The 24,922-nt window shown below is 42.2% G+C and overlaps 1 protein-coding gene across 6 annotated transcripts in view; it reads right to left on the bottom strand.

The window, feature by feature from the left end:
* The window catches only part of drosha (drosha ribonuclease III), a 146,820-nt gene that overhangs the window by 49,333 nt on the left and 72,565 nt on the right, over window positions 1-24,922 (bottom strand). For all 6 annotated transcript variants that reach the window (XM_087846311.1, XM_087846310.1, XM_087846309.1 and 3 more), the window contains 2 exons: window positions 18,938-19,040; window positions 8,979-9,049 (listed from right to left, as the gene is read on the bottom strand). In XM_087846311.1, coding sequence (XP_087702437.1) covers window positions 8,979-9,049; window positions 18,938-19,040 — 174 coding nt within the window. The remainder of the gene's footprint in view (window positions 1-8,978; window positions 9,050-18,937; window positions 19,041-24,922) is intronic.

A 24,922-nucleotide genomic window follows, 5' to 3' on the forward strand; every position in this document is an offset into this window, starting at 1 on the left:
ACACTCATTTTGGAATACATGCCAACAAAGCGGTGGAAAGGCTTGAAAAACTCAAACTGTTTTCCATCACTGCTTGAGTGTGTTGAAGTTGAGCTTCCCTAAAACCCTTTTTGGCACTGCACCCAGAAATGAGTAAAGTAAGAAGACTGTGGCAATGCCATGTCACCACAAGTTATTAATCTCTGCGCCACAGCGGCTGTCTTTGTTGTCACAGCAACCTTTTCTCAAATTTGGCTTTTGAGCGTGTGGTGGCTTCTGTGGTGGTGTTACTAAAAACCCAACAGATTAGCGGATGGGGCACTAGTGAGATTTTTGGTGATTTTTGTTCCTTAAAAATGGTTTGTTGAAGCAGCTAGTTAAATATCTAAAGAAAAGTTTCATTAGTTAGTACCAGACTGGACCTCTTTTGCATTCAGAACTGCCCTAGTTCATGATGGCACAGATTCAGCAAGGTCCTAGAAACATTCCTCAGAGATTTAGCTCCATTAGCATGGCAGCATAGAAAAAAAAAATGTATCGGCTGTAAATCCATAATGACATCCCGTTCCATTGTTCAAGAAACCAGCTTGGAATGATCGGAGCTTTGTGACGTGGTGAGTCATCCAACAGAAGATGGGTAAACTCGGGTTATAAAGGGATGGTTATACTTAGCAGCAATACCAAGGAAGGCTGTGGTTGTTTAAATTACATTCAGATGGTCCCCAACCCCCAGGCCACGGAGTCGTGAGTTGTTTGGTACCGGGCCACGAGCGTCGATGATTGGGTGTGAAATTTATGGTTTTCAGGGTTTTTAATCGTTATTTTTTAAAATCCTTTTTATCGTTAACTCGGTTTCCCTGGGTCTTTTCCCGTGTGTTATGAATAAATCTTTTTTATACTACTACTCATTTTATTTTGTTGTAATTATCCGCGACACCTTACAGGCCGGTCCGTGAAAATATTGTTGGACGTAAACCGGTTTGTGGCACAAAAAAAGGTTGGGGGCCGCTGTACTAAGGGATCTAAGGTGTGCCAAGAGAATAAACACCATACCATTACACTACCACCAGCAGCCTGAAACAAAGCAGGATGGATCCATGCTTTCATGTTATTTATACCAAATCGCCACCTTACCAGCTGAATGTTGCAGCAGAATTCAAGACTCATCAGAACAGGCAAGTTTTTCCAATCTTCAGTTGCTCTGAATAAGGTGACCCAGTGTGAACTAGCTGACAGGTGTGGCCCTTTACTGCTGTGGCTCATCTGCTCAAGGTTCAAAGATACTCTTCTGCATTACTTGGATGCAACTAGTGGTCGCTTGAGTCACTAACACCTTTCCATCAGGTTGACACAGTTTGCTAATCAAAACTGATGACTGATGTTCTGAATGTAATTGCTAAACAGTTAATGCAGTAGTCCAGATCCAGTCTAAAAGGAGTTTAAATGAACACTTTGAACATGGCCGTTGGTAGTGATGATGGGCATTCTGAGCCCATCTCAGAGGTTTAGGGATAATGTCAGAATAGGCAACATTTTGGGGGGGAAAAAACAGTAAATAAACCCGATTCTGTGTTATTTTTCCTCTATTGATATCAAAGTGTGGGAAAGAGTTGAAAAATTCAAATGGTTTTAATTCTCTGCCTGACTGTGTTGAAATCAAGCTGCTCTAAACCCCTTTTGGCACTGCACCCAGAAATGAGAAAAGAAAGGTGGTGGCAAAGCCATATCACCAAAAGTTATTATCTCAGCGCCACAGTGGCTCACTTTGTTGTCACAGCAACCTTTTCTTAAATTTGGCCTTTGAGTGTATGTGTGCATGCTTGTGTGGTGGTATTAATAAAATCCAACAGATTAGCCGATGGGCAACTAGTGAGATCATTATGGTGATTGCTCCTCAAAAGAGGTACTTCCCTCAGGACAGCAGAGTGGCATCAACATCTTTTCCCAGCAATATTGCACTGCTGTTGAGTCCAGGTTGGGAGCAATCGAGCAGCTCCCCCTGAAGAAGATGCTTCCTGCCTCTCTGCTGATGCTTTAATAACCTCCACAGTAATGTCATTAGCAAATTAGCATCTATTGTTTCCTCCGGGCTTCTGTGTGCAATGAAGCTAGATTCCATCCTCGGCAAGAGCCCCGTTGTTTGGGAACCAGAGCCAGCAAAGGTGACGTGTTGAGAGAAAAACAAGGAGACGGAAATAACTGTTGCGCTCCAGCCATGAATGCCATACCAATTAGGGAATAACAGAGAGGCTGAAAAAAAAACTGAGGATACTGTTTGTCTGACTAGGTCTTGAGGTAGAAATTACATGCATGCTTTGTTTTAGGTAGTCGGCTCTGAATTTTACCTCCGGAGTTGTGGAGCTTTTGTTTTGACTTGTCATAAGAGCGCGGGGAAACATCTGTGGGGGTAATGACATCCTGGGGTGTGAGTGGGGGGAAAGAATGGAAAGGAAAGAGAGAAAATAAGAGGGAGCGAAAGAGAGTCACCAGGCGGCATCCTTTTGTTACACAAGGAGTGCATGTGACTGATCACCCATGTGTGAATGGAATACAACACCAGCAAAAAGGGTGCGATAGAAAAAAATGTAGAGTCCTTCCGTTTTGCACTGCGTCCCTTAGTTTAGTAATATAATGTGGGAAGACCCATTTTGACGTGTTAAGCTAGAAATACAGAAGGATTCGAGTGGTTCTGCAGACTCTCCTGCCTGTCCATCTCGCCGGTCTGCCCCTCCAATTCCCCGCCCGCATACCCATCATACCACCCGGCTGGTGTTTGGCTTTCTGGTCTGTGTCCATCTGTCTCCTCTCAGCTTTGTATAACAGAGCTGCCATCAGGAGGATTCATTCAGCAGGGGGTGGGGATGGGAGTGGGGGTTGTCAAGCCATACTATTTCAATCCTCAGTCTGCATGTCTGAAAACTTTCAAACTAAAGTTGAACTTCCCTCAACTTTTACTGGGAATTTTAGTTGCGTGCAACCTAATCAATATGTTTATGTTGTTGTTGTTCATGGATACGAATTGTTACGCTTTTTTTGCGCCATAAACTTTCAAGTATAGTATTTCCACAGGAAGTATGTTTTGTGCCTGCACCATGTATTTTGTCCAAATAAAGAGAAAACATGTCACCATAGAAACCAGGAAAACAGAGCATTAAAAGAAGTGGTGGCAACGGTTGTATTTGAACCCAAAAGAATCTTGTTTTTATTTTCTTCTCTAACCGTGAGTTGGCAGATTAGAGGTTGTAACCATTTCAACTGGCATGGCAGAAAAATGGGTTTCATCTTACTGTAGAGATGAACTTATTGATCGCATTCAATTGCAAATATATTACTAGCGCCAATATTATGTAAAGCATTTCACAAACCATGATCACATCCAACACTAAACCCCATGGGGAATATGTTTATCAACAGACGCCTGGCACTTTTACCTGCCAGTATAGCACAAATTGTAGGGTTGTGTGTACTCTACTCTATCTTCTATTGGCGAGAAGTTGTATTTTTAAAGCTAATTTTTGCTCTTTCAAACACCAGAATTATACTGACTTGTTGACCTACATGTGGATAGCTGCAGACACTGGTAGATACAAGTAGCCCTTCAGATTTTACATTTTTCAAATGGATATATAAATGCAAATGTCTTGCAGATAAGTCTAAAGCAGCTGTATAAAGTTGGCAGGAAGGTGCCCATTTACATGTATCTAAGGAGGGTTTCCCAAATCTCCTGGTGGATACTGACGTGGTACCAGGCCAGATTAGATATATCGCTAGCATGGCCTATGTCTACCCTACAGTCTGACCATCTCAGCTGGTTACATTCAATGTTAAGGAGCACCAACCTTACTCCAGATGTCTAGGCTCCTGGCCCCATCGCTGTGGCTCGGCTCAGCTCAGCCACCAGACAAAAGTGTATCTGCAACTTACTCTTTCAATCACTGGCCACAGCTTGTGTCCTGAGGTGAGGACTGGAATACACAGGCTCTTGTTGTGGAAGTTTTCCATTTAAATAAAGCAGATGAGCGGTGAGCGGTAGCTAACATTCTTTAATCAAAACACACAAAGAACAGACAACCAAGCTTGTGGAGAGCCTGTATGACCGCGGGGCAGACGGTCAGCAGAGTCTCTCTGAGCTTAGCATGGCTCTCAGTTAAATACCTTCTCCAGGAACAAAAGGCAGTACACAGCTGTTTCACACCTTAAGATTCACACTTCCTTTCTACCTCCCAGAGTCCTCGAAGAGACAAAAGACTCTTCCTGTGGAGTTGTCTGCTTCCCCCAACTTCCTTACTACACCCCCACCATTTGTCTTAATGTATGAGTGTGCGACTTGTTAAAATCCAGTGGCACCAAGGCATTATACAATAAAATGTGTGATTAATACATAAGTAAAAGAAATTCCTATACACTCTTCACACAATGGTCTGTTACAACACCCACATTACTGATGCACCAAAGATCCTGAAATACTGGAACACCTTCACTTAGGGTAATAACCTCTCCCTAATCCAGATAAAACAGGCCACATTTTTTTCTGGCAGAAAACCACATGTTTGGACCTGAAGGTGGTGGATTCAGACTCTGATAACAACATTTAGGAGAGCCTTGCATACTCAGGATACTCAAAATGATAACACTGGAGAGAGTTTAGTGTTGTCAGTGCAATAACATAAGAATTCAACATGGTAACAACTTTTTAGAAGTTGTAAAGTTCACTTGCTAAAAACAGCCACAATATGGTGCTTTCTTCCTTGTACTGACTGTGTACAGCTCTCCGGACAGTAATGGAGCTTATTATGATGTATAACCAGCAGAAAGACCTGACAGTGTAAAGCTGTTCAGTGCTGTACAGGCACCAATGTGGAAGAGCCGATTCCTCTGTCCGAGAAGAACCAACAAACTATCCACAGAGCCCATGCTAGGTAAGCTAGCTGCATGTTGGTAGTTCTTCTGTTCTGTTCTACTGACATTACCATATACCACTCATTACTGCTTGAGAACCCTCCTTCATCTTAATGCGTCATTTATGTCTCTAACCTTGCTTATTATCCAGTCTAAAGCAAAATAGCTTGCTGATCTTGTCAACAACCATACTAAAACCCAGTCACAAAACTTCACAGATGCGTAATGATCAAAAAGAAAGATGAGTACAAAGATGTATGAGGTCCAAGCAGCTGGTAAGACCACACGGAAAGATAGTGTAATTTACATTGTACCTGATCATCATTTAAGGGTCATAGTGTTTATCTGAAAATGAACTTTCAAGGTTATGCACATAGCGTAGGAAAATCATCTTTGTGCATTTTATACTAAAAGAAAGTGACTTATAACTTTATTATTCTTATACTGACCACGCTAACTCACTTTCTGCTCATCTCCAGGAGAATCAAACATCTGAAGGGAAACTTTTAAAAAGAACAAAGAATATAGAACACGCATCCCAATTTGGCCACCCTTATAGCCTCCTGTTAGAGTTTAGAATGGATTTTAAGATCTTGCTCATTAGTGAAGTGTTGAATGGTTTAGCTTCTGTGTAGTCCTTTCAGCCTCTCTGAGCTTGAATGTCCTTATTCCTCCATTAATCTTAGATCCTCTGATACAGTTCTTTGTAGTTCTTATCTTTATTAGCAAGATCAAATAGAGAATATAGATAGAGCACAATTTAAGCTATAACTATTCTGCACCTCACGTTATAATCACTGTCCACTTTGTTTGCCTTTGTTGCACAAATAGAAGAATGATCACACTGATAATTCTTTCACAAGCACAGTCAATTTTCCTCTCCCTGTGTGATACAACAAATACCAAACATAGTGTCCAAGGCCATCACTATATATGGACCAGCAGTGTTTCTCTGTAGCCCTATTTATACATCTGCATTTGGCCTCAGTCAGAAAACCTTGTGTGAATGCTTGGGTCGCTAGCACAAGGCTCGCAAAATTTCAAAATCTCTGGTAGCCCTTTGGGCAGGCATTCTTCAGTTTTTGGTAGCCCAAAATAAATTTAAGTAGCCCGAATAAAAAAGAAAGCTATTTTTTTATGTTTTGTTTCCTTTACAATATTATACATTAAAGTATAATATTGTAACGGAAACAAAAGTTAATCAAAAAAATTGTTAAAATACAAATCACAGCAACTGTATAAAAATTACAATCATCAACTCAAATACTTGGTTCTAATTGAACAGAAATTTCTATGAACTTGAAAGAACTGTAGAACACGAATCAGTCTGTGTCAGATCCTGAATCTGAAATTTCCACTGAAGTCACGGGTAAGAGGCAAGTGGAACCAAGATCGAGGCCATTTGCTTTTTGAAGTTTGCAAAGACTGATACATTTTGCCAAAGGTAGTTCACTCTTTGCAATATAGTACGCTGTTCTAAACAGATTTTTCAGGAGTTCTTGTTGTGCTTGGTTTATTTTTAGTATGTTTTTTTTTTGCAATTGCTGTTTGTTCTGGGAAAGATACTGCAGACTGGACAATAATGCATTTCTCATGGGTTCTGATGGGGTCTTTCTTAAAATTACTGGTCCCAGTAACAAAGGCGCTTGTCGACTCAGAAATCAAATGAAACTCACAACACACCTGGCAGAACATCATGTTATTTAGCTCGTCATATTCCAGCCACTGAAATTCTTTTGTCCATGAAACCAAAAAAGCTGCGCTTTCTTTTTGCCTCATAGTCTGATTTGTCATAACTTTTCCGTTTTGCGGTAAGCTTTTCTTTGGCTGCCCCTTCTTCACCCTGACCTGTCTTATTTGGCTGAGCAGAACTAAAATACCAGCTTAAATCCTGCTGCTTTTACACACGCACTCACATAACGGTCAGCGATTCTTTGCGCACTCAACCTCTCACATGTTTAAGCTTGCTGCGAGAGATTTCACTTGTCGCGTTTGAATAGTAAGCTAATGAGTGATAAGACGATGTCAGAGGAATTGGTGCGCAATTAATCGTCACTCACCAATCAGTGCTGCTGCTCTCTACACACCGTTCGCGCGATCGCAAAATGAAAGTGAAAGCAAAAAACAAGCGCAAATTCAAACGCGATTTCAATATGTCACATATTGACAGTGGCTCATCGATGCCAATGACATAATTACTCAACTACATTGGCGAAAGAATGCAAAAGCATAGACATATATTTTCCTTCCTACGATAGCCCGACGGGCAGGGCTGAGTTAGATTTTGGTAGCCCGACTGGAAAAATCGCTAGGATGTCGGGCTAGCGATTTTGCAAGCCCTGTAGCAGATTGTCCCGCTTACTTGTAGTTGGCATAGGAGAAACCAAATTGTTTGCAACCCTACGTCAATTACTGCCAAGAAGCAATGAAACTTGAAAAAGTACAATGCAAACCAGAAATGGACGATGCTCACCTTCAAAATAAAAGTAGCAATTTAACATCATAACTACCATCTTTCAGAACATGCAACTTTTCCTTCGAAGGACGACAGTCTCAGTTTCACATTTGTGCTGCACTTTTCACTATCACTCGGCAAGCAGTTGGCAAGTGTTTGCCAACGTTTCCATCTTCCATGCAAACCACAGGTGACGGCAGCAACGTGTTGGAGCCAAGGTATTCACAGGAGGTTTTCAGTAAAGTTTATATATCTTTATTGACTGATTAGAAACTTCCAACATTTGCCATCTGGCTGGGGATTACACATTTTTCCTAATCGACAGATGGTTGCCAGGGGGTTGCTGTCTGGTCTCTAGGCCTATGCGATTGGGGCTTTTGTACACATGTTTGTGTTTTTAAATCAGCCTTTATATCTAATGTAGCCTATCCTCAGTCTGTTCCAACAAACATTCGCCTGCTATTCATAAAAAGGATGTAAGAATACTTGCGTTATAGTGGGTTTTTTTATCCACATCCACAGACTCAAAAATATGTTTTTAAAGGGGAATGTCTTGTTCTAACAAGTAAAAACCTCTGCATGAAGACAGATGAAAAGCTTGATAACTCCTGTTGATTTTCATGGCCGCAGGATGACAGCAAAACAGAACCAAGGACATTTTCAGCTTTGCAGGCAGACACAAATACTCAATAGGCAGCCTTACAGTGGAAGAAACTCACTGTAAAATTCGGCCAACTGAAGGGGGGAAGAAAAAAAGAATCAAGGCCAGCTGTTCAATCAATTAAAGTGAAAAAAAAACTTAGTAAAAAGGTAGAGTTTGGCACAGAACACTGAATAATTGATCTCGAACCCTTAAGACAATTATGATATGTATTCACTTGATGATTATCTTCTCTGGTAACTTTTGTGGTGTGAGGTTTTAAAAGATTCAACCCTGAAGTCTCTGATCTGGTTTCTCAAAGACTACAGGACTTGTTTGATAGAGTTCTTTGTGTCATACAGTGTGTGGGAGTCACCGACTGATTCTCAGCAAACAACCTCAATAGCCAATTAGAAGCAAGCCTGCTGCTACTTACTAGACTAGCTGCAAGTTATTTGATTGATTCAGAACATCTCTAGCCAAGATATATGCAAAATACTGATTCATTTATTAATTATGCATGCCTGCTGAGCTCATCCACACATACACACTTACAAACAATAGCAGGTGTCCTGCTCGGGAGTGGAGATCTGCAATATTCAACATCCTCAAGTTAATTTTTCAAACTACATGAGCTGTTTTTCCTGCTATGGATTAATCCACATCTCGTTTTTTCTCAGTTATATTGTTTCATCTTTGTGCATATCAGCGTACACACAAAAAGCAGCTAGTCGAAAGTACAGCAGGATAAAGCGAGATTTTGTGAGATCCCAGGTTCTGGTGCTGGCAAGGCCTCAATAATATGCAATGTGTGGTATGTTGCCAAAACATGCTGTGTGTGGGTTTGAGAGAATAAAAGAGACGTCTTACACAGATCGAAATAAGAAAATCTTGTCTGCCGCTCAGCTCTGTGACTCAAAGGGAGATGCGCATACCCTTGCAAATACGCTTCCTGTGCAGAAAACTAGTGTGGCAAAGGGCAGACACCAAATCAGAGTCAGTTACCTCAGAGTTGAAAAGCAGTCTCCCAAAGAGCTGCCGGGCCTCTTCCAAGCCTCCTTCCAAATACACGGCCCCTGAAATGAAAAACAGGAAATAAGAAACTTACTTTATTTAGAGGTGTGTGCAAACAATGTAGCTGTGCTGCAATTTGTGAACCTTACTTTGTACAACATGTGAAATGTTATTTAACATTAGTGTGAAAAAGCACGTCCTTCCACCAGTGCGGTGTAAAAAACTTCTACCAAATCTGAGGCAATATCAGAGTTCTTTGCTAATGGAAAACTTAAAATTAATTGAACTCCGCAATGAGTTATAATTGCTTTTTTAAAAGTAGGAGTGCATTTTTATTGCTTTTTCATGGTGAAATGACCTCAGGGTTCCAGTGCACATCCACCTCCCCCTTGTCAGAGAGCATGAGGAGGACGAGGAGGAGGGAGGCAAAGATTGTTGCATCACCACTCCGAGATGTAACCAGCTAAGGTCAAAGAAACCTTGAATTTCTGTCATGCTGAGCCTGCCTCACATGCTTAGCCATGAACACGGACAGCATTTATAAAATGGTCTTAGCCAAGGTGACTAATTTGTTTGTGGATCCGAGTTGAGAATTCTTTCCTTTTGTGAAACAGGACATGAAAAGCAAGAAATCTACCAAACTGTCAAACACGAGGACACGGCTTACACTAAATCCTGATCTTTTCTTAGCACTCAAAGCGCTTTACACAACTTGTGCATTCACCCATTCACACAAACACATTTTCTAAGTGCTTTCTAACTAACATTCACACAGACTCATACTCTGACGGATGCATAGGAGAGCCAAGTATCTCCTAGTAGTATCTTGCCCAAGGATATTTGGCATGCAGACCAGGAATCGAACCACCAACCTTCCGATCAGTAAATGACCTGCTCTACCGCCTGAGCTACAGCCAACCCCAACTAATGTTGGGTAGGGAAAATGCACGTTCCCCAACTGGTTGGCGAGTGATTGCTGGAAGTTTGTAGGTAAAACTGTTTTAAAGAGATATTTGGTCTTGCACCAGAAACCTCCAGATTTCAACTGGTGCAGTTGCTTGCAGTTTCCATGGAAGACGCTGATTTGTCTGCAACATTCGGCAACTGCTGATCAAGCTGGAGTGAAAATGAAAAATGTGGCACAAACCAGAAACACAGATTGTTCGCCTTCAAAAGAAAACATACCTTTTGAAACACGCTGGTCGCACCAGTAAGGGACCACCTTTATTCTGAAAGTGAAATGTCACTATTTCGAGATTGTATTACACTACCATTCAGCAACCAGTTGGAAAGGTGCAAACTTTGCAAACTACAGGCGACTATTTTAGCAACAGCCAGCGACCTCTGCAACCACCCACCAACCGATTAGAGGATGCACATTTTTCTCCAACAACTGGTGATTGTCAGGCAGTTACTGAGTCCACTTTTTCCCATGAACTTGCAGCAACCAGAGGTCTCACCCCCTGCTGGCCATTGTGAAGAATGCAGCTTTAAAAGAGACAGGTCACCCCAAAATAAAATGACATTTTTTCCTTCTGGTCTGTGTTTAGATTGTTTCGTGAGTTGCCACTGTTTAGACATTCTGGCTTTCAAATGACTTGCCTTCACTTCAATATAGTGGAGCAGCATAGCACTTGTCCTTTGTTATTTGAAGAGCTTTGAAAAACCTAGTAAGAATGTCTCACTTCAGAAATAATGACTTTGTCAACGCTCGCAAACCTTGTTTGAGCAATTTCAAGTAATCACAGTGCACAAAGTATGCATCGGTTTGTGACTGAAGGCCCACAGTTGTGACACAAAAGAAAAATGAGTGATCTAAATTAATGGCTAAAAGTTTACACTGGTTGGCAGCTGTCGTCTACTAATAGTAAGTTTGGCAGATTGATCCCCAACAAAGTGTCCTTGGGCAAGACAATGAATCCCGAATTCCTTTCCATCCGTTCATACATGATCCATCCATCATTCACGTAGAAATGCAGAAGTGCTTTGAGTGCTCAGTAAGAGCAGAAAAGTGTTGTCTATTTGCCTCTTACTTCAGCAAACTTCAGAAAGTAACATAAAATTGCTCAATGAAGTTCTTGTGGGTTCTTTTTCTTTTCTCAGAGTGACTGAGTCATTATTCCTGAAAGTAGACATTCCTACTAAGTTTTTCAAATGCATTTTTGGTCTTTTAAGCACCCCGAGGTGGGTGCCATTTAGTTCCATTATATGTAATATGAGGCAGACAGACGATATCTTCAAAACTGGGCAACTCACACCAAAACAATTCTGATGAATAAACAGCACTACATGCCACAAGAGAAATATGTTCATTTGATTTTGGAGTGAGCACTCTTTTTAAAGCAGTGCTGTGTACTTCTTGGGCTGTGAATAGACCCGACAAACACATACAGACATATGTACTTCATCTTCGAACCCCCCCACGGACAACGCGGACAAAAGTATAATATCTTTTTTGTCACTCGCCTACAATCTTGGACACGAGTGTGGGTGCAGATGTCCGCTGAATCAAACCTGAATTGCGAGGGGGGGATAAAAAATAAAATAAAATTCTGCACAACATGTGCATACGCCAACACACAAAAGGAACAGGACAAAGGAAGAAATTTGGTTGAAGATTGGTCCCAAAATGAGGCGATCTGCTACCACAGCAAGCAAAGAACAAGACAAGTATTCCAAATTTCTCCCTCTATGGGAATGATACGCCGCTTCCTCGGCTCATTCTGCTGCAGCAGTCAGCTTCTTTTCACAAGTCAACTCCCCTTTGTTGTTTTGCTCCTCTACTGTTTCTAGTAAAATCAGTGGAACTATCATGGTGCCTTTAAGCTGCATACAACTTCAAACCATCACACTTAGGGTGGCTCATTCAATTTAGAAAGCAATAACCACCTGGCAAATTGGGTATACAATCGTGCAGCGGTTTTTATTATGTGCATAAATGAGCCAGTGGAAATGGGGCGCGGTGCGGTCGCAAGACTAAATGCGCAAACTGCTTTCATGGACGACATCAAAAACATATGAGGGATTCATCATCTGGGGAGGGGAAACTGCTTTCAGATGGCTAACAGGCCATTTACACACATACACACACAAACAGTGAAGATGCTGCCTACATAACCAAACCATAAAGAAATACAAACAAACCACCTAGCACACAAACAATCACAAATGGACTCCCACTCTATGTGCTTTGCATGCTCTTTACTTCTAAACAGAATGGGAAATTACTACCAGCCATTGCCCAAATGTTCGTAAAATTTGATTAAGCCTGCCAACTTTGTCTCACCCAGCAGCCACTTTGGCAAGTAAAACACTCAATCATTTAGACACCTTTTACTAACACAAAAATCTAGTTGAGTGCTAAACTAATGAAAGGAGCTTGTGAATTCTGGAAGACAGCAGCCACAGTGGCGATTAGACAAAAACTCGTTTCTCGCCATGCTTTGGACCGTCCTAGATGGGAAACAGAATATGCCTATAAATCAGTATCTGTAAATCTATAGCCTCTTTAAAGTCAGCACAGCAAGACATTAAAGCCCTTGCAGATGTGTATCGCTGGGAAAGCCCTCTGTAATCTTGGCGCGACGAAGGCGAGCGTCTCACTGAGGCCGACAGGCTCTAGAGACGGGAGTGGTTCGCCTACAGGATGTTTTCCACTATGCAGCAGCGCTGAGATTTGTGGTTTTACCATAATGCGGACCTCAGTTCTAGATGCTGCTACAAAGCAGATGTTACCTCTGGAAACCAGCTGTGAGAGTGCAAGAACTCCCTCTCAAGTCTAACTTCTCAATGTCTTTCAACTACCACTCATAACGCATTCATGTGTGCGAGCACCGGTGCTACGGGGAGAGTGGGTGTGGCCGGGAGGCAGCTTTCTTCATGTTCTGATGACACTGCAGATTTGGAAAGTTCCCCAAATGGAGGCTTTAAAGTTGTTGAAATTCAAAGTTTTTTGCTTCTTATTAGATTTTCAAAACTTTTTTCAAGTGGAAGGAGAATGTAGGGGTAAGCGGTTAGAAACCAGGAGAGCCTCAAGGGATTTAAAAAGGTATTAAAAATCTCAAAGCAACACCTTTGGTGTCAATCAAAGGGCCCAGTGGATGAAGAAACCAAGATATGCAGTTAAGTCTAGCGAGAACACACTTGACAAGGAGGCTGTCCGTGCAAAAAGTGTGCCCCAAAGCAATCCAATCAAACACGCAACTTGCCGCAATCATTAAACGGAGATGTGTGCTTCTCAGGCCACCCCGTCAGCCTGCAAACTTGAAGCTGACGCCCTGAATACGCACGGCCCACAAAAACACCCGAACAGCTCGACTGGTAATTAAATGCTAGCATCTCTCTACAGCTCATCTTGCAGTAACATCATGCCCTGGCCAAATCACTCTGCAGTCTCCGGCTCCAGTGCATTCAACACTCAGTTGTCAATTCTGCCTGGGAATCCAGTACGAAATGCACGAGGTCTACAGCTATTAAACATCTCGCAATAGCCATGAAAATCACAGCAAGCGTGCCCAAAGGACATTATGATTCACTTAGCTTCACAATAATAATAACACAGACCGAAGTTCAGCAGCATTTTACATGAATCTGAATAGAATATGAAAGTGTTACTTTCCTCCAAATCCCTTGTTAAATGTATCGAGTTTAAGCCTTCAATTTCAGATAACCAACCTGAGAAATGACTCACTATTTAAGTCCTCAAATCACCTGGATCACCTGTTTGCTATGTTGATAAATGACTACATAACTTATTAATGCTCTTTATAGCCTTTGTCTTGATTTGTTAGCCTGGTTTAATTAATGTTGGCAGTGGCCAAACATGAACCAGACCCAAACATGGAACTTCCTTTATTGCATTTTATGATGCAATCTGCACAACACAAACCACAGAAGTTAAAAAAATAAATAAATATATAAATAAATTGAAAAATTCGGAACAAAAAAAAATCTGAACATACTGAAATATTATTTTTATAGTAAAATTTCTGAATTTATATTTTAAGAAATGTGCTTTCAAAATAAAAGTGAGCCAAAGATGTAATAAAAGCTGAATAGTATATAAAAAAGACAAATACATTCAAATCTATTCTTCTTCTATGAGACTCCAACTGCAAGCTCTACCAGTAGGACAAGGCGTTTACAAGCCAGCCAACATGCATTATCCCTCCAGTCCTGGATATGCCCCAGAGTGTTTTCCTGGTTGAACATGCCTGAAACACCCCACCTTCGAGGAGTCCAGGAAGCATCCAAGTCATGCGCCATTTAAACTCACTCTTTTCCAGAGGAGTGGCACCTCTACTCAGAGGCCCTCATGAATGACCAACCTCTTTATCCTATCTGAGGAAAAGCTACAGACACCTTTGGGAGGAAGCTCATTTCCGCTGCTTGAATCTGTGATCTCATTCTTTCGGTTACTAGCCACAGCTTATGGCCATAGGTGAGGCTAGGAAAGTAGATCGACCAGTAAATCAACAGTTTCACCTTCACGCTCAGCTCCCTTTTTAACACTACAGACCGCTACGGCGTCTCCAGCACCAATCCCCCTGGCATTCTCCCACTCCACTCTTTCCCCACTCATGAACCTTGATACGGGATACTTGAACTCCTCCACTTGGACCAGTAACTCCTCCCCAGCCCAGAGAAGGCAATCAAATCTTTTCTGGGTGAGAACCATGACCTCACCCAGTGTGAATTCGCATCCCAGTAGCTTTGCACTCAGCTGTAAATTGCCTCGGTGCGAGCTGGAGGTCGCCTCTCAATGCAGCAATAACGACTACATCATCAGTAAAAAGCACAGGCATGATCCCCAAGACCACCAAACAGGAAACCTTTCACCCCTTGGCTCTGCCAAGAAATACTGTCCATAAAAGTCAAGTCAAGTCAACTCAAAGTCTCCTGTAGCACATTTTAAACAACATCAGCTGGCCAAAGTCCTGTATAGGACATACAAAATATAAACTAAGTGTTGTGACTAAATCAATATTAAATATACACTAAAAACCGCCAAATAAACAAAGTAAATAAAAACAAAATTGGTGGCAAAGGCCAAAATCCTATTCCCATCAGGAACAAGCCCCCATAGCACTGAGAGACTACTAAAGACTGAAAGGCCAAACTCCAACGCACCCCAAAGTATATCTGAGAGAATAAAAAACACTCCAGTCTTCAACAACCAGGATGAAGACGACTCTGAGCGTCCTGAATTTGAGGCATTACCCTCACCAGCATCCTGGCATAGAGTATAATCCCTCTGAAATTGAAGCACACCTTCCAGTCTTGCGTCTGAAAATGGGGGGATCAACACCCATGTTGCCAGTCCAGAGGCACCATCCTCAAACTCCATGCAGAGGAATGCCAAACAGGACGGTCCCACGACATGCAGGGCCACGATGAACTTAGGCCAAGTCTGCTGGAGGTTCACTAAGGGTTTTTTTCTGTCCTAATACCTGATATACCAACTATGATACTTCAAATTAAAAAAAAAAAATCATATTTTATAACGATTGTCCTTTTTTTTTTATTAAAAAGGACCAAAAATGTTTTTTTTTCTTGCCTTTTACTTCATGTACCAAGTTTGAATCGAGTGCTGTGCAGAGGATATCAGTCATGGCCAGAGAAGGCCAGCATCTAATGAATCTCCACCTTGTCACAAGTCTAATTCAGACAGCCGTGCTGACTGTACAGCGTTATGTTTAGGAATGGAATTCCAATGTCTGTGGGCTTTCAGTGACCAATAAAAACCCAGAGTCAGGGGCATATGAAACACCAGTGGCTGACAGACACATTAATAACCTAGAATGAATTATTCAAAAACGCTCAGGCTCTAATCCATCAAATAATATATTAAGCTCCCTCTCAGCTCAATGGGGGATGAAGCAGCAGACGGACAGGGAAGGCAACACATTAAAGGCAAAAAAATAAACAAAAGCAAAACGTAAAAATAGAATTTTTCAGCGCGGCGGCGACAAAGGCAGTCGAAGTGCATTATAACATCGGTTTCAAAAATGAGGCTCGAGCGAGGGGTGAGACGGAGAGACAAAAGAGGGCGCGCATGAAACCAACTCCACCGCTGCTACCATCGCGGCAATTAACAAAAGGAGCAGTTCTCACTCAATGAATACACCGGGCGCATTGTGTATGAATCTGATATTCAGCAAGTGAGAGATAATCCTTTCTCTGCGTTCTTTTAATAGGAAGAGCTTAGAGAGGGGGCCTCACAAAGGTTCACCATCTGTATCCCCCATGGCTGCTGGCAGCGTATAATCCACAGATCAACTGTACAAGGAAATTAGGGCCATAAAACAGAGTGGGGCCTCTTTTCTTCTTCTCGCAATTCTTTTCAAACAGTTTGGTAGGAAGGAAGCGGCGAGGCTTATCAGCGAAGAGGACCTGAGAGGGAAACGGGAGGGCAACAGGCGTGCAGAGTTTCTATGAATAAGCGGTGGGAGAAAGTGGTTTCTAAAGACGAAGAGGTAAAGTGGGCAAGAGCAAAAGTACTGAAGGAGAGGGTGAGAGCGAGTGGTTGGGGGTGGTGGTGGTGGTGGGGGGGGCGTTGTACAGAATGGGAGGTGCGCAGGCCAAAAGAGCCCAAATGAGAATGGCCCACTCCGGCAGAAGTTAATGACGAGGGATCAGAAAAGCAAGATTTCCATTCAACACTTTGAATTATTCAGGGTTGCAGGGCAGCTATTTGCATTGCAGATGCCTTTGCTTTCCATTCCTCCGCTGCTCTCCCTCCATTCGTCCTCTCTCCAGCTCTCTCCCTTCCCTTTCTCTCTCTGTCTCGAGCAAGAGAATGGCCCTGCCTCAGGGTTAGGAGATAGACACATTCTCAGCTCCGCGGAGAGAAAGCTTTGCCCATGCAAAGCAGGAGATTATCTGCCATTTCCAACACAGCCCAGGTTCAATGGTCACTGTGGCAGAGAAACAAATAAAACAAAGGTCAGAAAACATGCATAGTAAGCCGTTAAAGCTATCTGCCAGGGCCCTGGAAATATTATGAGCATGTCATATTCCATCAGAGCTTTCAAAAGGAGCGTGCGTGGAAAGGGGCCCATTTGAATTCGACGCATGAGCGCGCCGACGGGGGAAAGAAAAAAAATGTTAAAAAGGGAGGGAAAAAAGAAAAATCAAAAAAAACATTATGGCAACTTCAGACGACGAGGCAGCGACGCATCTGCAAGTGCACGTCTGTTGATGTGGTGCCTGCTGCTTTTGCGAAAGTGGCGGTTTGACGTCTCTGTCAGGGGGAGCGGCGTGCGCAAGGATGAAATGACAGTGCTCGCGTGCCCCTCGTACCATCCTACGGCACGTGCGAGCGATCCGAGTTTGTCTTGTAAGGAGAAAGAAGTGCTCTGTTCAGTGAGGGAGAGAGAGTGCTGCGGGGCTGCAGGGTGAGGATGGAAGAGGAGGAGGAAGAGGAGGAGAGGGGGAGATGACAGAGTGACAGGATGACTCATCATCTTCGTGGCACATCTTTCACCTAATAACACCCAAACTCTAGATCGCAGAGGGGGGGCAGAGAAAGATGGAGAAACGCAAAAGGATATAAAGACTAAGTCAGAGACGGGGGAGGGTGGAGACAGATCGACGGCTCGACAACAAGGTCTTGAAGGAGGCGTTTGAGTAAAAAAAAACCAAAAAAAAAAAAACCTGAGCCTCGGTGAAAGAAGAGGAGCAACATCAGACGGCATTCTCGATGCAAGCGACTTTGAAAGCCTCGTTTTTTGTGGTTTTTTTGCGTACGTGTGCATGTTGCGCCCCTCAGCGAGTGTGTCTGCGGTGAGCGGGAAGACGAGAGAGGGGTGGGCGATATTTTTGAGTTAGCAACCCAAAAACCCATCACCACAGGGTGCTCTCTGACAGCAAGTTTTCTCACCGGTTCCTTTACAGCACGAACCCTGTTTATTCATCACTTTTCTAAAGATGAAACTGGAGGACAGAAGGTGGGGGGGGGAGAGGCTGAGAGAGACGAGAGGCATCCGGTGTCGCGGCCCTGCTGCCTTGCTCGGATGTGCGCGGCGATGAGGCGGCGACAGCCACGGGACAGAATAGATTATGACTTTGTCTCTGCCGATAATGAAGCCGTTACAAGCACGGGGGCCGCGGGGCCAGCGAGAGGCCGCGGCGCTAGTCAGCACTTTCCCCCTGTCGCTCTCCTGTTTTCCGTGAGAGGGAGGGAAGCGAAGATCTCTTTAAAGTCACCCACTTTCTGTATCTATCATCAGGGGAGCGCAGAGATGGCTGAACTGGTTCAATCAAGATGGTGATAAGATGGGGAAAGCTGCCGACTCTGCAGCTCTCCAGGAGTGAGGCTTAGCTTAGCGCTGCCCATGGGGTAGGATGAAGAGAGAGAGGGAGACGGGTCCCCACCAAGAGATTTTTTATTATACGTGTGTGGTTTCCAGCACAGGGTCCTAATCACTGCACAAACCCTATAAACGGAGCAGCTGGAGAGACGAATAGCGAGCTTGTGTATGTGTTTGGTGCGGGCGAAGGAGAGCAGCTCTCTGGGGATAGCATGTCCAGCCAGAGGTCAAACCGCATCTCCAGAGATCAATAAAAGCTGCGTAATGTTTCCAGAGCCTAATGGGAGATCCACTGCAGCTATTTATACCGTTTAACACGCACAAAAAACAAAAAAGGAAATACATTGTTATGAAAAGGTTCAGTTTCACTCAAAGCATTTGAATTAAACACATTTATGCATTAAAGCGTTTTCAGTATGCGCTGATGCAAAGTCCACTAAAACTCGACTATTAAATCCCCCTACTAATGCGTGTGTTGTGTTTACACAAGCGGAGAGAAAGTATTTGTTTTCAGTATATGGAAATCTACCCTTTTAGGAATAGATTTGCATATTTAGTCGACTCGAAATGCATTCCTCCGTTTTGTTCTCCTGCCCGACCATCATCCCCGCTTCTCTCTTGATCTCAGGGGAATCTCACCCATCAGAGCCTCAAAGCAGTTGGCCATGGCGTGCCGCAAGTCCGACTCCCGGCACAGATCCGGTCCGTGAGCGTAGAGCATGAAGCGATCCAGCTCCAGTTTCTGCAAATGAACAAATGCATTCACGTTAGCTCGCTGTCAACAGCACCTCACTTATAACCACCTAAAAAATGATGACCTGTTTCATTTCTTTGTTTCTTTTTTTTTTTTTTGCATTCTGCACTTTCACAGGCTTTTATGTAAGAGTCCAAAAACTCAGGGGAAATGAAAAAGATTGCATGCCCTTGCTGGAAAAGGTTCTACTTCATGGCACTGACAGATGTGCTCATGTGCTGTCCAGCTGTGGCATGAAGCACTAAGCCGGCACAGGAGGGGAATGTTCACACGTGTGCATACAGGCAGACGCACGCTCACGCGCACGCTAGATAATCCCAAGATAAAACGTGAAATTGCACTGTTGTGACCTTCATTCACTCTGGAAAGTAGTTCTTTTACTAGGCGCTACTTTCTTTACAAAAGCATACATCAGTACAGCAAAATTGTACTGCAGAGAAATGGCCTTTGAGCAGCAGCTTCCATTCATATAAAGAATCGATGCTCAGAATCATCGTACTGACTTTAAACATGTCACTGGGATTTATAAAACTCTCCCTGAAACATATGTCCATGTCCTAATTTTTAATAGGATATTAGTGCACGCAAGGTAAATACAGTCAAGTCGCTAATGAGGAAAAGCCAAAAGCTGCAGTTCCTCCAACGGCCTTTAGAGGCTCCAAAAGTGAGCTGAAGTTGTGCTTTTTACCCCAATAAGCAACAAGAAAACAGCAACAAGTAGTTTCATGTAAATAGTTTGAGGTCAGATTTCTTAGTTATGAGACCACACTTTGCATTTATAAGAGCAGTTAAAAAATAAATTAATTAAAGATAACAGAACATAAATTAAATAGTTGCTCAACTGGCTCCTGATCCATCCACTTCACAGCTCACTGTAATGCCTGAATTATGCTTCAGTGAGCCATCGATGTTGTACGGTGTAACCAAACACTACGGTGTAACCTGACGTGCAGCTCCCGAGAAATGTAAATACACGTTGAGTTAATGTACCCCGCAACAATTTGAATGGCGTGGAAGGGTGAGGGGTAATGTTAAGAGGCGTTTCTGAGTCAGGGCGTAGATTCACTCCAGAAGTCTAAATAAGCTCAATGTATAAAGTGCAAAAACAAAGTGATATGTTTTCTGGTCTCTGGTTGGCTGTACTGCTTAAACTAATGAAAATGTACTCGCATGTACCGAGTCTGCTGGACGGTTACAGTGTGAATTGAGTTTTTACTACCAAACTTCAGCTATCAGAGTAGCGTTTCCTGGGAGTCATGGATGGACAGACTGAGGCCTCACACTGGCATAAATGGTTCTGTGGCTTAATCATCTTAGACCATCAAGATCATCTTAAAGCTACAATTATCAAAAGACATGAGCATGGCTACACTTAAGCCAATGTGGAACTGCCAAAAACCTTACTTTGGAGCCATTTGCGGCTCCACAAACTCCACAGACCCCCAACATGTTCAAGATATGAGCTTCTCAAGCCAATTAATGTCCAGTTTTTACCCACAATAACCAAGAAGTATCAGTAAAAAGTCAAGTTTTTTAGTGTTGTATAATTACCAAATAATCAAAGCAATTTTAAAATGTATATTTTCATCAAATGTGGAAGTGCAAAACAATACAGTTCCTCTAATGTCCTCTTGAGGCTTCAAAAGCGATCAATCCCCATAGACACCATGTTAAAAGGTCTAACTTTATAGCATTACAAAGCATGCTTACATTCTAGTGTACCTGGTAGTTTTGGTCTCAAATGGCTTTTTTAAACAAGTGCATGCAGGATGAATTTTCTTTTATAACTCATCCATTTGGATGAGTTATAAAAGTTTAAAATTACAGCGGTGGTCACTTTCCTTGAAATGCAGATGCTACCACAGCTAAGGCTTAACCTTAGTTAATTTAAGTCACTGGTCTGAGCCACTGGATCACTGTTTGGTGTTAATGGCCTTTAAAGCGGTTATGAAACAGAGAGCGATGGTTGAAGTGCTGTTAATTATCTTCCAGGAATTCTGTGCTCCAATTTTAGTTGGCGATTTATCGGTATTTCTCCTGGTACTAATTAGCAGATATCTCCGTGTATGTGACAAACCCGGGACAGTCTGTTTGCAGCTTGATAACCAAGTTTGCTAGCATTGACCTGATGATATCCGCACTCTGTTGTGTTTTCGGAACCCTCTGGGTTTGTTCAAAATCACTGCCCTTTCAGCTTGTTTGTGGCCAAAAGTGTCCACCAACAGATTAGGTCTGTAATTTTTTATTAGTTTTATGTTTTTTTGCCATTTTTTCTGCATAAAGCTTTTAACTAACTTCAGTTCTTTTCATAAATATAAAATAGTTATTGCTTTTTAAATTTCTAACCCTTTAAAGACCAGTTTGTTTGTCCACTGCACCAGCTGGAAGACAACCTCAAATCTCGCAATTTTATATAATTGCATTGCTACTGACATTTCTTGTATTATTAATAGTAGAGTCTGGGGCATGTAATTGATTCACATCAACATTGATTATAATGCAGTGTTATTTTTGTGCAGGGAGAGCAAAAACATAAAAACTCCCTCTCAGGTTGTTCGTGGCCAAAAATGGCCACCCCTTGTTTACATTTACAAAATGCTATAAAATTCATATATATTAAGAAAAATTTCCACTTTTTTGACTTGATTTTTTAGATTAGCATCAGTGCTATTCATGAAAATCAAAATTTCATTCAAATTCAGAATTTTAACCCTTTAAATACCAGTTAGATCACATAATCCTAGGAACTCATAAATAGAAAAAAATCATAAAACCCAGATTTTTTTTCGAAATAAAACATGCCATCTGATTTATTTTCTAACCATGGTGAAGGTTAGATGTATAGCAATAATTAACAGTATCAATAATTTGTATGCATCTTTGTTCTTTTGTGCAGTGACAGAAAAACAAAAAAACTCCTTCTCAGCTTGTTCGTGGCCAAAAATGGCCACCCCCTGTTTACGTTTACAAAATGCTATAAAATTCATATATATTAAAACATTTTTCTACTTCCTTTGACTTGATTTTTTAAATTAGCACCAGTCCTAGTCATGAAAACCAAAATATAATTCAAATTCAGATATTATACCCTTTGGATACCAGTCAGATTATGTATTATTACTACGCTTTTGGGGGAAAATAGTGATAAAGTTCACATTTTTTAGCATATGAATGATGAAACATAATATTTCTTTTTATCATCATTGCAGGTCAGTAACAGTAACAGTAACAATGATTTATTTTTACTTTTTTTAGGGGTGGGGGGTGGGGGGGTGAATGAATGGCCACAAAGAAAATCACAAACGGTGTGTTAGTAGCCAGAAATTTAATGACCAAATAACCACTGAAATGACCAATAAAATGATCAAAATTTATATTCCAGTGTGTGCTTCTGTGTGCATCCTCATTAGCAGCAGGATGTACTGACCACAGTAGAGTGGGTTTTGTAGGCACACTTTCTACACCTGGTGCAAGGGGCTGCTGTTCCAATCCTGGAGGTGTGCCTTTTGCACCTTCTTCTCACTTCGTTGGTGGGGTGTGGGTCACACTCTGGTTCAGACAACTGTATCTTGAGATCAATGGCAGAAGTGGCTGAGAATTAAAGAGAAGGGTGTCTTGCAGTTGTTGAGGTCACCAGCATGTGTGCCCGCTCTCCCAGGGTCACTCTTCATTTGTAGGTTGTAGAGGACTCCCCCACTTCAGTGAAGTTGTTTCCGGCGGGACAAAGGCATCGTATCCCAAGACATCCAGGAAATTGGAGAAAAGAGCCATCAGTTAGTTTTCCTTCTACAACTCGAGGTGCCAACATCCTCTCTAAGTTATCCAAGCAATATTTGTGCCTATTGTAGTCCAGGATTGGTTCTTGCTTTCATGCATCCTTTATTCCCATCACTGACTGCTGGTTCCTTGTGTGTTGCTGTCAAAAGAAGCACATTCCCCCGTTGCTTTGGCATGTGTGATGTCGCCGTGGTAGTTTTGGTGAAGCCAAAGACAGACAACAAAATCTTCCTCTGTTGCATCTAGTGGAGCTGAGGAGGAAGCTCTGGGTTGTTTCCCCTGTGCCAGTTTTCATCTGAGGGGTTCCTCTGCCAAGGTGCCCGAAGGACAGACGTTGTCCTCGGAGCTCCTCCGTCAGTTGGAGTCTGAACCCCATGCCTTTTTTTACTTCCTGAGAACTTCCAGTGTTGTCATCCAACATGCTATGTATTGCTTCATTCTGGTGTAGGCTTTATCTCTACTTCATCTACAATCCTCCAATCCTCACACCTTTGCCTCCCGTGCAGGTTTGTAAGGGTGCACAGTAGCTAAAAGATCTCTTTGTTATAAAAAAGTCAAAAGTAGATCTCAGGCTGCTAATGCAGGAAACTACATACAGGGTGACCCCTGGTTTGATACCAGTGGGTACTGGATTGTAGAGCAGTCTCTCTTCAGTGGTGGGACCCACATGGTTTTCCTTTCATGAGGGATCCACTCAGTCACCGGCTCCTCTGTCTCAGAAAATGCTCCTATGTTCTTTTCCATCAGCTGCTCGGCCTCCACCTCCATGCCCCCCAACCCTCCCCCAAAGAAGAGGATTCAGGCACTGGCTAGTACTCAACATCAGTGGTGATGCAGTCAGCCTCTTTGGAGATTGCCCCCTCATCTTCTGGAGAGGAAGTTTCTTCATCTTGGGTAGATGTCTTTTCTTCAAGGGCAGAGGACTGCTTGGTGCCCTTGCTCTCTGACCAGATCATACAGACAGTGCTTGAAGTAGTGATGACCTTCTTGCCCTATAGCCAGAATAAATGATCTGGAAGCTGTTAGGCTTACTTACAGCAGTAGCAACGTCTGCACCTGCATAAACTCCAGGACACGTTTACAAACAGTGTTTGTTGTTGTTTGCGCTGCAGCTGCAGGTTTGAACTCTGCAAAATGTCTTGTGATTGGGTTTTTTTGTTTTTGTTTCTGGAGTTAATATTTCGGGTATGGTATCTTTTTATGAAAAATACAAGAGTAAAAGTGCTTTTAACATGTGCTTCAAAGCTAAGTTTGACTGGGAACCTCAAAGCTCAATAGCCTGCATCCACAGAAATTCACTGCAGCCTATGTAATGTTTGATGCGTCATTATTTATTCCAGTCTATCTTGCAAATACATGTTTGTGCTGCAATGTCATGCACAAACACATAGTATTAGATCCTTAAGATCAAACCTATGTCAAAATTGTTTCATTCTTTTGGTCCATTGGAGTGTGGTGAGCCATCAAAGGCCGCTACTAGAAACGAGGAATATTACATGAAATCGCTTGCTTGCCCAAAAATGGGTAAATTATGTAATTTGGTAAAAAACATTAAAAACTACAATTTTCATGTGTTGAGTTTAGAATGAAAGCAATTTTACCTAAATCGCATGATATATTACTGTCAATAACAAGGAATCAAAAAAGGTGGTTATAATGGGTTTCAATTGGCCAAAAATGGCCACGATAGAGTCAAGAGGAACAATTTGGTGTATAGTGAATATTATTGACATTATTAAGGAGCTGATGTTGAAAATTAAAAAATCTGAAAAAAATACACATCTTTGGAAAGTTTCATTCCATTTGCATTAACAGAACAAAAATGAAGTGGCCACAAATGGCCAGGATAGAGCCCCGAGGGCTAAATGTTCACATCTGTTTTCTTTTGGTTGGTAGTAAAAAATATGCTAAAAGCAAAAACTCAGAACTTCACTAACGGGTGACTGCATGCAGTAATTTCTAACTAAATGCAGTTACTGTTAAAATCGCAGTTAAGGGTTTGGTTGATTAAAGCGATCCATGCTTACATCACTGATGCAGGCCCGTAAAGTTGTACAATTTCAAATGTGTACTAATAAACATCAAACAGAGTT

This window comes from Neolamprologus brichardi, chromosome 9, assembly GCF_056152115.1.
Source record: "Neolamprologus brichardi isolate AB-2024 chromosome 9, ASM5615211v1, whole genome shotgun sequence".
NCBI classification, from domain to species: domain Eukaryota; kingdom Metazoa; phylum Chordata; class Actinopteri; order Cichliformes; family Cichlidae; genus Neolamprologus; species Neolamprologus brichardi.